This window comes from Temnothorax americanus, unplaced genomic scaffold, assembly GCF_048541705.1.
Source record: "Temnothorax americanus isolate GAGA-0224 unplaced genomic scaffold, ASM4854170v1 Scaffold4, whole genome shotgun sequence".
NCBI classification, from domain to species: domain Eukaryota; kingdom Metazoa; phylum Arthropoda; class Insecta; order Hymenoptera; family Formicidae; genus Temnothorax; species Temnothorax americanus.
The window spans coordinates 1,511,102-1,528,269 of NW_027509547.1; the positions used below are offsets into that span (position 1 = coordinate 1,511,102).

The 17,168-nt window shown below is 39.8% G+C and overlaps 3 protein-coding genes across 6 annotated transcripts in view; 2 read left to right on the plus strand and 1 right to left on the minus strand.

Annotated features, from left to right (window-relative positions):
• Positions 1-230: 230 nt before the first annotated feature.
• Papi (tudor and KH domain containing protein papi) lies at positions 231-7,156 on the plus strand. Of its 3 annotated transcripts, XR_013258325.1 has the most exons (11): positions 295-384; positions 466-754; positions 1,695-1,853; positions 1,984-2,392; positions 2,473-2,787; positions 2,968-3,078; positions 3,204-3,361; positions 3,528-3,748; positions 3,826-4,006; positions 4,229-4,406; positions 4,519-5,036. XR_013258325.1 is itself a non-coding variant. In XM_077415071.1 (10 exons), the coding sequence occupies exons 2-10, from the start codon at positions 1,740-1,742 to the stop codon at positions 6,743-6,745; spliced, it is 1,875 nt and encodes a 624-aa protein (XP_077271197.1). In that variant the 5' UTR covers positions 231-384; positions 1,695-1,739; the 3' UTR covers positions 6,746-7,156. The 3 variants fall into 3 exon arrangements, 1 of the variants encoding a protein (XP_077271197.1); XR_013258324.1 differs by lacking the exon at positions 466-754 and having other exon boundaries at positions 231-384; XM_077415071.1 differs by lacking the exons at positions 466-754; positions 4,519-5,036 and adding an exon at positions 6,428-7,156 and having other exon boundaries at positions 231-384; positions 4,229-4,276.
• LOC143902295 (uncharacterized) lies at positions 7,002-14,941 on the minus strand. 2 transcript variants are annotated; one of them, XM_077415054.1, is made up of 10 exons: positions 14,165-14,941; positions 12,760-13,039; positions 12,193-12,431; positions 11,785-12,113; positions 11,001-11,613; positions 10,416-10,767; positions 9,713-10,118; positions 9,314-9,579; positions 9,036-9,220; positions 7,002-8,703 (listed from the first exon to the last, which is right to left on the minus strand). In XM_077415054.1, exons 2-10 carry the CDS (start codon positions 12,859-12,861, stop codon positions 8,640-8,642), a joined length of 2,556 nt encoding a protein of 851 aa, XP_077271180.1. In that variant the 5' UTR covers positions 12,862-13,039; positions 14,165-14,941; the 3' UTR covers positions 7,002-8,639. The 2 variants fall into 2 exon arrangements, with proteins under 2 accessions (XP_077271180.1, XP_077271182.1); XM_077415056.1 differs by having other exon boundaries at positions 11,785-12,086; positions 14,165-14,940.
• Positions 14,942-16,750: 1,809 nt separating this feature from the next.
• Positions 16,751-17,168, plus strand: part of Mura (ring finger protein murashka) — a 51,829-nt gene continuing 51,411 nt past the window's right edge. The window contains exon 1 of the mRNA XM_077415068.1: positions 16,751-16,885. The gene's annotated coding sequence lies outside the window, so the exon portion shown is untranslated. The remainder of the gene's footprint in view (positions 16,886-17,168) is intronic.

The following is a 17,168-nucleotide window of genomic DNA, read 5'->3' on the forward strand; positions in this document are numbered from 1 at the left end:
TACTCAGCGGCTTGGTCTTGGTCTGCCGAACGCGCCCGTATTCCTGCTACTTGCCTGCACTTTCTGCACTCCAGGCCCGCCTTCGTTTTCTCGCTCTCTCTCCAACGCTCGAATGTATATATCTATCTCTTTTTAGGTGCAACGATTTTCAAAGATTTCAAGCGTCGTGGACACGTGGTCAGATATCTATGGTTGATAAATGATAACGTTCTACGCATGCGTATAGGCCGTATGGCGTATAGTGCTCCGTTCCGGCTTCCGACTTCCGAATTCCGAGAGATGAGTGATGTACAGTACAGTGCAGTAATGTATTCCGCCGGGTCTTATCTTTTATCGCAGAGATTGTATTTCTTATTCCGCGTGGTCAGATTCTATTTAACTGAGGTATCTATTCGATTTACGTTAACAGATTATGTCATGTGTGTTATGTGAAGCGTATTTATAACCGATAACTGTATTTAACAGAGACAAGTAGGGACAATATAGGAGAAACGTAAGAGAATGAAAATGAGAGGTTAGGTGCGCGTCTCTTTCCAAGTGCGAGGAAAGCGGCCGCATCTTTTTTCTTTCCGTCGATCGCGCAATCGGACGAGAAAAGCATCTGACTCATTATATTATCGGTATCTCTCATTAATGCTTGTTAATAGCAATCTTCGCGTTTCTAACGGGAACGCGAATCCACGACTGAGGTTATAACACGTGAACGGTGATGTAATCGCTAAAGATATCAACGAACTGTATACCGTACTGGAAGGTGAATGGAACTGCCTGGTTTAATTAGCACCCGGGCAAAAAGAAGAAATAGATGGGTTGATTAGGGATCGTTAGGGGTCTGTTTTCTGTTGCTGAACTAGTGCGGCCAGTTCAGCAATACCTAGTTAGAAGACAGACTCTATTTCTGTTTCTTTAGCGAATTTTGATTGATCAATTGTTTTCTATTGTTTTTGATGAATACAGCATTATAAAAGGACGAACTTGTTCTCCATCTTTTCGTCCCAATTTTTTCTAATGTAGAGCACATTCCAATAATAGTCCTGGAAAAGATCTCAGAATTTTTCATGGTATTAATCGGAATTTCCATCAACATTTTAAGACTGTCTTAGAATTTTAATATTTTTTTCAGACTTTTAACACAAATTGGAACATCTTTCAGAAAAACTGACAAAATAATAATAAAATATTTCAGATTTTTCCCGCCAACACACACACACACACATCTTTGTAGAAATCTGAATAAATATAAGAAAATCTGCGTTTTTATCAGAAATTTTCATACATATACGGATACTGAAGTAGGTATTCCGAAAATCATCCAATTATTTCTGAAAGTATCTGAGAAATTATTTATATATTTTTTCAAAATTTTTCATAAATCTAAATTCTTAGAAAATTTCTGAGAAAATATGAGAAATTTTTTCACCAGCGAGTTCACGGTTAAATCGAGATTTTACACGAGATGTATCTCTTTATGAAATTATTGAATATTAGATTAAATTATTAAATTTTACGCCGAAAACGTAAGATAATCACATGTTACTATTGAGAAAATTTTTACGTATTAATAAAAAGTGAAAAAAAATGTGGAATATATATTTTTTAATTATGTAAATGAGTATATGTAAATATGTATAAATTATTAATTATACGTATAAATAATACATGTATGTTTTCAATGTTTTTATATTTTGTTGCAGAGATTATACATCGAGATACATCATTTTGGTTAAATCCATAGAAAAATGAAGTGGATATCAAGTGTGAACAGACATTCGGTATTGCCGATCTTATTAGGCATATCTCTAACAACTTTTGGACTGTCAGTGGCACTTGTGTTGTTTAATATGCTTGAAAAGGTGAAGTTTGCATTCCTACCACAAAATTTCTTTATGCCACTTTTTCTCGATTACAAATCTGTCTATATGAAGTTCAGTAAAGTTTATTTGTTTGCTAAATACAAGTTTATTTATTAATATCGTATCGCAGGATGATGATGATGACGATGATAGAAAGAAACATGATCGGGTAGCAAAGAGAGAGTCCAAACGCAAGGAAGTCTGTGTAAAATTGAGAATACCTCATAAGTATGTACCCGCTGTTATCGGTAAAGGTGGTACTGTGATAACAAATATCCAAGAGTTAACCAACACGCGCATCAAAATGGATGAGGAAATCCCATTTGATTCAGAACGTATCTGTAACATATGGTCCGACGACATGAAAAACATTACCTCGGCGAGGAGTATGATACAATATATAGTAGAGAATCAACCTGTCATCGAAACCTTTGAATTGTTCCTGCCTTTCGGAGCCTCTAAAGAAGTTTTTCGAAGGCCAGCTGAATTTGTGCAACAGATTCAAAAAACCTACGGCGTAAAAGTTACAGTTGAGAATGGTGCTAATTTATATTGAGTAACGATAGGATTACTTATGTTGCTGTATCATGTTACTGTAATAATTAATAATTCTTTGCAGTTGGATTGAAGCAAAGGGTTACAATAAAGGGAACTGTTGACCAAATAGCATCAGCCGTTATAGAAATAGAAGACAGAGTTCAGAAAAATTTCGAAGCTCAATGTCGGCTAGAGATGTATCTTTCATCTGGAAGAATGCCTGGAGATTCTGATGATGAAGACACGATAAACGGTCCTGATAGTGATATTAATGATTATTTAGTGCCATATGATGTTTGCAGAGGAATAATAGAGAAAGATAGGTGTGCTATGGAAGAAATAGAAAAGTCTTCTGGTGCAAAAATCATAGGTTATGAAGCTATTGCTAATTACAAAGGTACATATCATTTTAACGTGTTTGTTACACGATTTGTCTTGATTAATATATTTTGTTTCATTGTTAACTATGTATATTATGATATACAATTAATTCCTTTTTTTTTATTATTCTGTATTAATTCTGTTACAATCTATAATAGCAATTGTTGTAGTAATCGTGGTAATTTATTTTTTATAGATACAAGACACAGAAATATAGTAATAAAAGGGACTGATGAACAAGTAAAGTTAGCCGCTAGTCTGATAAAAAGTAAAACTAAGCATCTTATTTTAAATCCTGCATTACAAAGTACGCAATAAAAACAACTTGTATTCGTGAAACATTTGATTTTTGTGAATTATAATTTATAGCATTTCATTGAAGTTCATTAATTTGTTTGATACTGTATTACAATTAAATTTTAATTTTAATAGATGGTTCAATGGAAGTATTTGTATCTGCGATGAAGTCGCCAAACCTGTTCTGGATTCAAGTGATAAATCGTGCAAACGTCGAGTTACAGCACTTGGTATACGAGATGACGGAATATTACAATAATGAGGAAAATTGCAAGCTCCATATTTTGAAAACGGTAAGCGGAAGAGACGTGACTCGATTAACTTTAAGATATTGCTGTAGCAAGATATTTAAAATAAATATAAACGAGAGATAAAGTTGTACATACGATATTATATTATCACTAATAATAATATAGTTCAATTATATCTATAGTTTATATAACAGGTTATTAATTCTAGATAATAAAAGGCCAAACGGTAGCAGTCAGACATAAATATGACAACAAGTGGTATCGTGCAGAAGTAATGTCCGTCTTAAACTCCCCTATGTACCAAGTCTTTCTTGTGGATTATGGAGATGTGAAAATCGTGCATGAAGATGATATGTTGGAACTCTGTACAAACATGTTGAGCTTACGACAGCAGGCGGTGGAGTGTTCGCTGACAAACGTGAAGCCACCGTAAATCAATATCTCACTGATCAATGACTTCATTTCAGTTATTGATCGCCTCCAATGAAACGTATTGTTATTTTCAGAGGAGACAAGTGGACTTCCAAAGCCTGCGAGAAGTTCGCTGAATTTGTTCATTTAGGGAAATGGGAACCGCTTGTCGCTACAGTCAAAGGCTACAAAGAGAGTGTGGTCGCAGACGAAGAACCTCACCGTAAAGGGTCAGTGATTCCTTGCATTGATCTGTACGACAAGGCTGGCAATCGGGTAAGAAAGGGGTATAAAAAACTTATGTAGTGAATGTTGTGCTCACACTCTGTTGCGTGGAATTAATTTTAATGACATATCTTAAAAATATCTTAGAAAGCTGTATTCGATGTTAATATTTCATTTGAAAATTGTATCAAAATAATTTTTCCTATAAGAAAAACTTAGAACACGTATTACAAACGTGTTTGTTAAGTCCTTATAAATGCTCTATCATTACAGAACATTGGGGATAATTTGGTACAAATGGGATTGGCTGAAATCGAAGAAGTGAGTTTCACACGTTTGTCTCGCCGTCGTAGATGCAATTCTCCATTCATTCTATCCGATCCTGAGTAAATGCTATTCATAAGGCCAATATTAATTTCAAGAAATAATTGAATTAATGGTATCAAAAGAGGTAATAATGTTTATTTATCATATTTTCAAGAATATATACTGTGACTCACGAAACTGATGTGAATATTGACAATTCTTCTTTTCGTTTTATTTCATTTATAATAACTTTTTAGGAATCTGAGCAGCCGATCGAAGAAATGAGAAATACCGATAAATAAGTAAATGAACAATTCTCTGACTAGTAAAAGAAAAATATTAATATAGGACACACTACGCGAATAATATAATATAATCTTGAATGAATAGCAACTTAGATGAAACATATCGAACTATTCAAATTAATCCAAACATTATGCAGAGCGAAACCAAGTATTAAGTTCGATTCTTTTTCTGTTTGGAGTCACTATACTGTATTATTTATATACGTATATATATATAGTAGTTCCTATTTTATAATCAAAGTTTATATATGTATATATAAAAAACACTAACTGTTTTTTAGTATATAGGATGTAATATTTTTGATATATTGGAATCGTAAATTCATAAAACACGATTAAACTCAGGTTTCGCTTCTTACTTTTAAACACAAATGATAGTTGAAGTTATTTTTTAACGAATGGAGATATTAAGATATTATGACATACGCATTTGATTTTTTATTTTTGTAACTTATTTTTAACTGTATTAACATATGATAATATATATGCGATATGAGTGAATAATTAAATCGTAATATATAATGGAATGATTTTCTAAGGATAACAGTTGGATAAACGGAAAAAAACAAATGTGAGAGTAGCTCTTTCAATAGTATAAAGATTTAGTACATTAATAATTATTACGCAAGTTTTATCAGCTCACTCTGTTTAATAATGATAAAATGTGATAAGAAAAGAAAGATACTGATATCATTATTATAATAGTTAGACAAGCGTATATAATGATAAAAAAGACTAATTTTTGTTGATTTAAGAATGTAAGAATGTAAGAAAATAAATTCATTTTTTTAAAAACTGATTGTTCAAGTTATTAAACCGTCAACGAGCAGCTGAATCGGCAAGCGTGCCGCATCGAATCGCGGAAAGAAAAACGCACGGGGAAAATAAAGGATGATCGAAAGTTCGGTTAAAAGAAGATCGAAAGTGCCAAGGCGTGACTCGGGAAGAAGGATATAACGATTTTTTTTCGAGAACTCCGCTGCACGTTTTAATGGCTCGCGGTCGTACCAGCCTAGCGCGACAATTGACTCGCGGATTGGGATAAACATGGTGTAAGAAGTAGCCAGAAGTAATTGTCGGTTCCTTCCAGAGAGACTAGAAAGCTGCGGCGAGAAGCGAAACGTATAAAACGGCGACGACTGAGCTCCTCTCTTTAGTTCGACGAATCGATTTCCTGTTTACTTTCAGCTCACCGCAAGAATGATGAATAATTTGGTAAATAACATTTATATTGTTACTAACATTATCATTGGTAAATAACATTATTATTAATCTCTTTACATAGAGTTAAATTGCATTCGACAAATGGAATATCTTAAGTTTTTTAATAATAAGAAAAGACTCGAGAAGTATGCTTCACAAAAATTTATTCAAAATTAAATTTCATTATTTTGTGTATAATATGTTCTTTTCTTATATTGAAATAAATTATTTTTAATTACCGTTGAAATGACTAATAATTAAAAAAGAATAATATAATTCCATAATAAAAATGAAAATGAGACCATGTTAAAATCAAAATTTTTATTTTGACAAAATAATTTGATAGATTCTCTTCAATAAATCAAATTCTTGAATATGTGTACAAATTTCATTTTATAAATCCTTGCTTTGATTTTAAAATTACTGAATTTCAAGTACCAAAGAAAGAAATAAAATTTATATTAACGCTTTATCTACTGCTCTAAATGTTTTTCGAACAAAATTTGGAAATCGGTACACGTAACAGAATGATAAGAATAACGAAATGTTCATTGTCAATTAATATCCAATCGATGAGCGGTCAATAGGCAGTAAAAGGCCTATTAATAGGCTCCCGACTGATAAAGTATTAAATAAAATTTGATGTTTTTTTTTCTAGGGTATTGCATTGACGTTGCTGTGCGCTGTTTGCGGTGTACTAGGAGGTCGACGTTACATCGCTATTCCTGTCGACGGTATCGACGGTATCGACGTCATCGAGGTGAATCCGCTCACACCCTCGTTATCAAGGGTGGCCAGACAAACGGAGGCATATGTACCAGTTGCTGTATCCAGCGCTTCTCATCAAGACGACTCTGAGATACAGCGTTCCGAGCGATCGGCCGCACGTGTCCTGGACTATGTCGATTTCGGAGGACATACTGGCTCCAACGGAGCTTTCAGCTGGTATGCCGACTATCCGGCTCATCGTTTGTAATTTCCCAAGGCAAATCGAAGACGGCGCAGAACATCGTTAATGTAGTAATTAGAAGTTATAACTTGTACGTATAGCGACGAAGGCTGCACGAACGAAATTTAATCATCGGAAGTCTCTGGGAATAAAAGACACGAGACTTTAGTAAACGAGTTGTCTATAAAAGATGTAAATTCTCGAGTCTAATCTATAAGCAAGTTCGATATTTTAATGTCGAAGAATTCAAGGCTTTCAGGAAAGATTTTCGAGGCAGATGATGTAGCTTATCTTGTGATCCAATTTTCTTTTATTTTCTGGTTACGGTACAATAAATAGTGATGAAGATTGACATCTCATCGTTTTTGCGTTAATATTCAGCTGAGTATCCATGGATCTAAAAATTCAGTGATAGAACACGTCGAATCGGTCTTCGTCGCCGTTCGAAAAAAATAAACCAAAAATGTTCGGATTCCTCGGTTAAGACAATAGGTACAGCCTCGGGCGGGATATGATTAATATTTGTATTTATACAGCCAAGTGTAGTGCCCACACTTTATATACGCGTGTCTCTTTAAAATGTACAGATAGATATACATATACATAAAATACATATACATACGTACACTAAAACATTTGTTCATCGAAAGCTCGTAAGCAACGCGCGAAGATATTAAGTTGATAACAAATCCGATAGCGTTTACTGTCTTTATGCGAACCGCTTTTATCTCTATATTCTTTTTAGTTTCAGTCCAAAAATACGCACATCGAAAAAAAGTTTTATATCGTAATCTTATTTTATATCGATTAAACTGCACATTTATTCATCTGACGGAGAAACAGCGTCAATAATACTAATATTACGCACTAAAGGAAACAATCTGTTAGGTGAAGTTATACGAAAAGAATTATTTTCCATCTTGATATATAGAGAGAAAATGGGATGAAACGCGAAACTTTTCTCGATGTGTGTATTAATAAGAATTGATCGCAGTAGCCAAAATAAAAAATTTATCCTTTCTCTTTGAACACAATCCCTTAACAATCTAACGTTACAATATCGCGCGGCAAGCAAACATTGTCGCCGAGAATACTCGCGTAAAATACGATCACAATGCGTGTGGCACGCTGTGAAATAAAACAGCAGAGTTTGCTGCACGTAGCCTCTTGGTTATTGATAGAAACTATCGATTAATTTTGATTATTTCTGCTGGAAATTAGTTGGCTGCTGATTTTATCTTTTATCTTTTTCAATTACACGAATCTGTTCTTTCAATTCCCTCATTCTCCAAAGTACCTATCTTTCATTGTTGCTATTTGTTCTTATTTTCGGAACACCCACTGATACCATGTATAAGTACTTAAGTTTCTCAAAGATACTCAAGTATCTCTGATCTTTATGTTTCTCTCATTATTTCTTAGAAAATCAAACACAGTAAGACGTTGATATAGCGGAATTCATCACTACTATCTTTGCAGCTAGTGGCGATAATCCACTCACTTGAAGATATCACACAAAGTTGATTAGTATTGGATGTACGTGTATGTATATACATATAGTATATACAAATATAATTATGCTGATCACATAATGCTCGCTGTTGTGTGGGTGCGATTTATAACAAGTTTTAATATATATCTTGGCAAATCTGCTATTGCACTGGTGTCCGAAGGTGTCTTTTTTTTTTTTTACATTTCGACATTTTCGACAAACTTTAACACGTAGTTAGACGATTCTGTGTGGGAATAGTAGAATTATAGAATCGCCACAGATTAGGAATAGTCATCTCGCTAATCAGAGACTGGCTAACTTTCGAAGATGACAATCCACAAGCATAACTTACATGTCATCGACCAGTTCTTACATGGTGTATTGGGAGAGTAGAATACGAGGAGTGACCATGGTGGTCGGTGCTTCGGGTCAAGTGGTGCACCAAGCAAGCACCACCTTCTTGAAGGGGACGAAGATTGCTCGATCCGGCTCGCTGTTAAATAACATTTATTCTTGATTAAAATAAACGATGGGATTTATTAAATTACAATTTAATTAATTGTACACCAAACACTTTATTTTATAGCGGCACATGTCCGGAAATGTTAAAAACGGAAAGGTTATTACGGCGAAATTGTGTAAATAATTTAAAGACGAACAGAAAAAAATAGCTAAGTTGATTTTATAATTTTTATTTACGTTCAAGAATTCTTCTTTGTAACTTTTCTTCCTATTCCCTAATATAGTTTCAAATAAAAAAGTATAATACTCGAGCTTCGCGTTTGCGAAATATTCCGTATTTTAGAAATAATCTCGTAAGCTTACCAATCGAAGAATCTTCTGCCATGGAAAGTACCATCAGATGAACCATTAACATATGGCAGTTCCACTCCCACATGCACTTCTTCTCGACCTGGAACGGGACCTACATATCTCACGCGACCCTGGAGGACCCTGCCCTCCGGCGATATGACTTTTACTAGGTGATCCAGTTTGAGATCTCTTGGTATCTGGAGGATAAACACAAAAATTCAAGTTATAAATTTAGAACATTGAGAATTCAACGATTGAAGCGTAAAAAATCACGAACGTGACCAATATACCTTTGGCAAATATGGCTTGGCGTCCTGAGGAGGATGCCAATCGCGTATCAAGTCTGGCTCCGAATGTCTTCGCGCCCTTCTTCGCCTTGCTGTCTGCCTGCTCCAATAATCCGTATTAGAGCTCGATATCGTTAACATTGAATCGATGCTTCGCCGCAGATAATCCTCGGCCTCGTCGATCAACGATTCGGTAGAGTCTCCGCTATTTTCGCCGCCGACCGAGTCTGAACGCAAGTTGGGTAGACTACCGCGCGTCATTGGACACTCTGGAAGTTATTATCATTTTCTTTCATCTTGAACTCACTATCTGAATCAATGTAAATTTTTCCTTTCTCAAATACCTCTTGCATTATGTTCATTTTGCAACTTCCCAATTATCACTTTGTACATATACCGTACCTTGGAAGGTCACCTTGGATCGCGTTCTCTTTGGTGCGTTTTTCGAAATTTTTGAGGAGGTCGACGGGGGATGCACGTGTGTTGGAGAAGATGGCATCGAGGACCATGTCGGCCTTGGTGTGGAAGTTGCAACTGGGACCCTCCACGTGTCGAAGGATGCCGCTGTCGCTCTCCAGGAGTGTCTTCGCGGAGGACCGCCGACAACTTCGAGTCCAGGCGACGGTATCGACGTCAAAGAGCCGCGATATCGCGAAGGATACAGGTCGGTTGACAGCCGACAGTCGCAGGGACTCGGCAGACCCGTTGCGGGGTTGCAACGGGGCCAGTATCCCGCGGGAGAGCCCAGGGACTCGCGTCTATGAACTTCCGGTGTACGGAGACCACAGCCGCGCGAACTAAGACACGTCTGAAGAAGGAAAAAAACCATTATACTGGTTTTAATAACGATTCTTTAGGAAATCTGATTTACTTGTATGCAGTTTACAATCTAATGACTAAAAACTTTTGCATAAAACTTTCACTCTTACTAATCCTTCTTTTGTGCTATAATTAAATTTTGAATTAAATTATCTCCAAAGAGTAAACTCTAAAATATTGAGAAAACATTTATTATCTATTTTACCGTCTAATTATATAGCCTATTTATAGCCTAACGCGTTAGTAACATACTTAAATTTGTTCAATAGATTTGTTTTAACTTTACCTGCGCATGTGGTTCGTGGCACAAGTGATCCGCGCTCCTCGATAATTCTGGTACCATGCTAGTAAAGCTGATGTCCGACAACATCACTCTTCTAGCTTCTCGAGTTTTGTCCGACAGCCTCAATCGGCCAGGCACTCCGGTTGGTAGCGCAAACTTGCTCGGTAGTGTCGTAAAGGTATGCGCGACCTTATGTGCGAGATAGCTCTCGGATCGCCATTGTGCTGGAAGCGCGGAGATGTCCGTCTGGGCACCAGATTCTTTTCGGGCACCACTACTACGGTCCATCACCGGCCGCAATGGAGCAGTGGTCTTTCTCCGACTACCAGCCAGAGCTTCCCGGTGAATAATAGGTCTGGAAGGACAACGGATAATAATACATTATAAAATTGTAACAATAAAGAAAAAAAACAATAAAACATATTTATACAATTAGAAATTGATAACAACAATCGACCAAATCGTTCAATTTTAAGCTAAAAATATATAATCAACGTAAATTGTACGAATATCACAATTTATGAATTTCTTAGACACGACGCAAGGTTAAAAATAGTTGCTCGAAGCATATTATTTAATATTGTAAACCTGTAAGCCGTCGGTGGCGCAGCGAGAGTGTTTCTCCTCGTGACATGCCGCAAGGATGATCCTGTTGTACTTTCGGTATCTTCCAATACACCGCACTTGCTAATGTCAGTCTCAACCAGGACGGAGCACTGCGACCACATCTTGTTGAGTCTGGTACTGGAGCTTTCGTCGAATCTATCGACACTCTCCTCGCGATCGATGCTAGAACTCTGCGAGGAGACGGGCTCCTCGACGGAGCTGGTTTTTTCACCGTTACAGACCAACGACTCGCCCTCCGCTGACTTTGTGTATTTAAGTAAGATAGGCTGGCCACCAGAGCCCGCGCGCTGCCAGGTCTCCGTTTCAGTAATAGACACTAGGTCCTCTTGCAGACCGAGATCGCGACATGTCTCGTCTGTCGTGAATATCAGCTCGATGTCGTCCAATTCTTCCGATTCATTTTCCGAGTGTTCGTTCGGTCTCGGCGAATCACCCGGTTGACTCTGCCGATGTATCTGAGATTGATCCACTTGATCGCTGAACACGGAATTATCGCCCTCAGAAATGGATTTCAAACTCAAGTCTTCGGTATCCTTCTCAGGAATGTCTAAATGATCCATATTAGCTGCATCGCCTAGAATCGCCAACGAATAGAACACGTTTAAAAATATTTTAATAAAAGATGTGTGTGTGTGTGTGTACGTATATATTTTTAAAAAAGTCTAACAATAAATCGTGCTTTCGATAATTTTCAATATCTCTTTAAAAAAAATTTTTAGCTTATATTTTTTTATGAATCATCTACCTGAGATTTCCACTCGAGGCTCATCCTCGTTGCCAGTCACATTCGCTGTCAAAGTCGAGAATTTGTGGTTCTCATTTAGGGAAACTATCTCGGTAATTTTGGTATTAACTGTGCTTTTGGAAGATTTTGATGAATCTTGAGACTTGTCGGGTCGGTTAGCACGAGAAGACAGATCAGGACTATCGTTGTTGCTGCTGCTACCACTGTCGCGGTCAGAGGCTGGTTCGTTAAACGCGATCTTAGCATCAGTAGCAATCTTCTTGGGCACATCCATAGTGGTTTCCTCAGGATCCGTCGGTTGACCGTTATGTAAAAAAATTTCAATGAATCTGCCGTCGATTCGTCGATCGAATCCTCGCATCGAAGGATCCATTTTCTACGCTAGCGATTAAATCAATTTGTACTCACTCCATATGGGCTTCTACGACGAGTCGGACGTGTTTCGACTGAAGCGGAGGGCTGGTCGTCGCATCGCACGAGAATTTGCAGCTTCTACTCAGGATCTTTCGCCTGAGCACGTGATTCTCGAGAGCCAGACGGCCAACCTCATCAGCGTAGCTCTCGCCGGAAAAATTCCCGACGCTTTCCCGCAGTCGGCGGAGCTCCTCGCGTGACGAGTCCAAAGCTGAGCGCAGTGACACAACTGTCTGCAACACGAGCAAGACAAGCTAAAACTTTTTGTCTCAACGAGAGGTATGTAGCAATAAAAATGATATGAATAATTAATAACAATTACTTTAATATAATAATTAATAATTTTTAATATAAGAGTTGATATAAATCGCAGCAGATATTTTTAGCACCAATTGCAAATAAGATTAACAATTATCTGCTAAAAGAAAAAGAATCCTCTTTAACCGTGCAATAAATAAAATGTAATAAAGTAATAAAACTTAACATCGAAAAGTGCAAAAAACGAGTTTAAACACAGATAGTTGGAAAAAATGTGCGAAATAAAACGGCAATGTATCGTACTTGGTGTAAGGCTCTTATGACGTCTAATCCGGATATTCCCTGGGATGGCAAGGTGCTCCGAAAGAGCCTCCGAAGAGACGATTGGCCAGTTTCGGCTTCCATGCCTCCACCACCCCGCCTAATGTTTTCGAGCGGATTCTACTTCCGCTACGGATCATGCCGAGTTCGCTGTTGACCTTCGTTCTGTTTTTTTTCTCCAGCGAGATCCTTGCCTCTCAACGGCAGAATAGCTTTTACTTGGTCCAGCTAAATCTCTTCATTTCTCAGCACGTTTGTTCTTCTGCAAAGTAAGTACGACATTAATTTTTCAAAAGATTGATCGTCGTTAACATTAAGTAATATTAATTAAGTGCCTTTCGCATAATTTTCTTCTCTTTACATTTTCCAAGTAATATTTTTTACACATTAAACGCCAATTTCTTCCTCCTTAAATTTACTTTCTACAATCTTAAGTATTAGCTTAAATGTCAACGCGTCAGTTTTTCTTAAGAAAATTTTATTACATCCTTCATGGCTTACGTCCCTTATAGGTAAACAATTTGTATATAAACAACGGTGTAATAGGTAATTATTTACTGTTTATGATATAAATGTTTGCAAATATTGCATAATATAAAATCGATTAATAAAAATTTGACAATGCTGAAAAGTGAAATTTGAAGGACACGCGTGATATTCTTTCTCAAAAAGAACGACAATGTAATTAACGTATGATTTTAACATTAAACCATCTGCGTGTACGTCGCGAAATTCAACGGTAAAAATAAAATTAAAAGGCAAAATATTCAACAGAGAGAAATTATTCATTAATCTTTAACTGGCTCTTCAGTCCATAGAACTTTAAGATTGAATAATATTATTTCAGATATTTGACATTATATACTATAGAAGAGCAATAAAAAATTATAGCTACGACAAGCTAACACAAAAAAGCAAAATCGATGTATCGTTAAAAAAGGAGCAAAAAATTATAGCTATTACGAGCTAGTACGAGTAAAATCAATGATTGATAAAATTAACTAGTCTTCAGAAAATATCAGAGTTTAAATTTTGTACATATGTTACACACACACACACACACACCCACATATATATATATATAATAAATAAGTATATGTGTATATTGTATATAAATAAAGAAATAAATTACATATATATATATATATATATATATATATATATTTGTAAGCTTATATATACGTATATACATATAGGTATATATACTCGCAAAGGTATAAATTTAGCGATACGTTATTTCCTTGATTATTTTATCAATCTATACACGTTTCTCGCATGATTCGCGTCGCACGTCACTGCCGAAAATACGTTTCGTTCTTCAAAGAACCACCCGCCACACAAGCAAAACCGTCACAGGTAACCGGGTAACTCGTTCGCGGAGGCTCACCTCTGTTTCAAAAAGATTCGTCGGCGAGCAGAGTTTGCATCCCTGGAAACATCGGTGATCCGGTGGACGCGATTTTTCGTCGACGGAAAATTAATCGAGGACTCACATCCTCGCGCATCGGGTGTGTTGTCGGCGACATTATATACGCCGTCGGAAAATCGTTGGAAAATCCCTAGAAAATTCCGTGGTCGCGGGACAACTTTACGGGGGGAAAAAAAAAAAAGCAATTGCACGAGATGCGTCGCTGAAAACGCCGTTGGAAAAAATATCCAGAGATGTTTCGGCCGCGCCGAGTCAAGTCGACGACACCGTCGCGAAAAATTGTTGACAGCGTCGGCGACGACAGCCGCGGACAGCTGAGACAGCTACGGGAACAGCGACGGCGACGATGACGATGACAGGAGCGTTCGATCGCGGCGGTTACATCGATGACGCGGGCGACCGAGAAGGCGCGCGGCGAGGAGGTCCGAGTGACGACCGAGCGGGCCGAGGCCGCACGAATACGGCGTCGACGAGGACGACGAGGACGTTCGATCGCGGCGACGACGACGGCCACGGTCGGCCGCGCTCACGGCGATGTCGTTACGAGGCATCGCGGCATCGCGCGCGTGACTCTCGCGCTATGCCGGGCCAGCCGGGCACGCTGCCGTCAGTGCCGTCGCCCGCGGGACGCGAGGATGCGACGGTGCGACGGGCAAGGAGTTTACGTCGAGCGTCGATCGCGCTCAGTCGCGCTGACCGCGGAGAGCTGTCACTACACTGGCAGACTGCTCACTGCTGCCAACTGATGCCAGGGATACCAACGTTCCGCGCGCGCGCGACGACGATCGTTCGGACGCGTTCTCATGTGACGCGAGAAAGTGGGGGTAAATCCGGAGATTCCGGAGCGCGGTCATTTCCGGAGTATCCGGACACCGACGAGGTATACATATTTTATTGTAAAAATATTAGATAATGGGTCTGTTTTCCATTGCCGAACTGGCTGCACTACAGTTCAGAGTTTAGCTTTTTTACTTCACATTGAAAGGGTTAAAGATACGAATAGAAAATTGACCCGTTATTATAGGAATATATCCTGACAAATTTGACGCGTAACCGCAAATGTGCATCGACCTACGGTATAATCTAGGCTGCAATAATACATTTGATGCTACAATTACGTTCTTCCTCTTCTTCTTTCCTCGCTGAAAGAAAGGAGAAGAGATAAATGCTTGGAAACATTTGTAGCGTTAATAAGTGAATCGCAGCTTTCAACTGCTGTAGCAAAGATCCCTCCTTTACTCATGTACGAAACAGGATAGCAAATGGCCGCGGATTATCTTCGTCTCTATCTACGTGATTCGGTTAATATTCAATCGCTTAGGAGCGTAGCGAAACAAATTTGTTTTGTTAAAAAATCAAACATACTTTGCATGGAACTTTGCAAACAGATGTTGCAAACAGTCCTGATGGAAAAAAAAACAGACATTGAAACACATATATATTTTCGACTTGGGTCATACTAATGTTATGCGTAAGAAAATTGACAAACGTCGCGTGCTGCCTTTTATCAATTTTTTTCTTTCAAACATCACTTTCCAAATATCTTTTCGCAGTTTTGTCTTTCGGAGTCGACAATAAGTAGCGCTGCTTTACCGTCCAAGTTCGCGACGATCGTGACGTCACATGTGGGCAGGTTGCAGGTGGACAAAGCCGCTACGTACATACGCAGTATCGTCGCGCGCAGCTCCGTCTTCGAAGTCCAAGTATACGTGTAATATATATCCCGTACCCTGGATGGAGACATATTCCGGTATACCTTTCATTATTCACGCAATGCGAGATCCGTCACAAGAATCGAATAGATCACGTGTTCCCTAACAATAAGTTAGAATTAGGTGCAAAATGTGGCCATTGGTGGAAATACTCGAAATAGTGCGCGCGCGGGCGTGCAATTCGGAGCGCGATCTCTACTATCGTCAGCCGCCCCTGGCCTGCAGGCTGGCGGGGAAACGGCGGAGGGGCGAGGGAGGGAGGGGAGACGAACGGTCGGCGGCGGAGTCGTGGTCGTCGGCGCCGTGCCTCGTCACGGGCACGCATCGAAATCGGGCGTGGGGCGTGGGGCGCGGGTGTCACGCGGTCAGTGCTTGACGCGGGTCGGGCGTCGGGCCCCCGACGTCTCCCGTCTCCTTTACGGACGTTTGGGTTTCTTTCGGCGCCGTGCGGTGCGGCGTGCGGACGCGGCCGGGTCTCTCTCGGGGGCCCCTCTTCCCCTCCCCCGCGCCCCGCTGCCGGCGCCGCGCGCGGCGGGGCCTCGCCTCCACGGCGATTTGATTGGGCGGGGTCGCGGGCGCACCGCCGGCGCCACCCGCCGCCACCGCCGCTCACCGTACACCGTACGCGATGAGGGACATGGAGCGACCTCGGTGTTGCTAGTGGTGAGCTGATCGCCGCTGATCGCCGCCTGGCCGCCGCCGTCCGACCGCCGATAGTCGGTCGGGGTCTTTCTCGTCGGAGCGCTCGGCGTCGTGTCCGCTCGTCCGCTGCGCCGCGCCGCGCCGCGCTCATATTAAATGGCCGCGACGACTACGCGCGCGACGACTCAGCTACGCCTACGACGGCTTATGACGTCGCTCTGAGAAACGAGAAACCGGGAGAAAAAAAAAAGAAAGACACGCACACGCAAAAAAGAGAGAGAGAGCCCCGCCAGTACGCGCTTTGCTCCCCGTCGTGGCTCGAAAGGTAGGAATTTTTTTTCCCACCGCGATTTCGGACGCGCGCTCTATGTCTGTCTCTGTCTGTATACACTCTGGCCCCCCCTCCCTCAACCCACTCTCAGCACCCCCCCCCCCGCGCGCTGCGCCTCTCGTCTCGCTCAAGCACCTTCACTCTTCTCCGCTGTGTTACCGCTGATCGCTCGCTCTTTGTCTTTCCGTGTGGCTTTCCCTCCCCGCTCTCTCCTTCTCTCTCTCTCTCTTTGTCCCTCTCCACGCTCTCTCGGCCCCTTTTTCCTCCTCGACCTCTC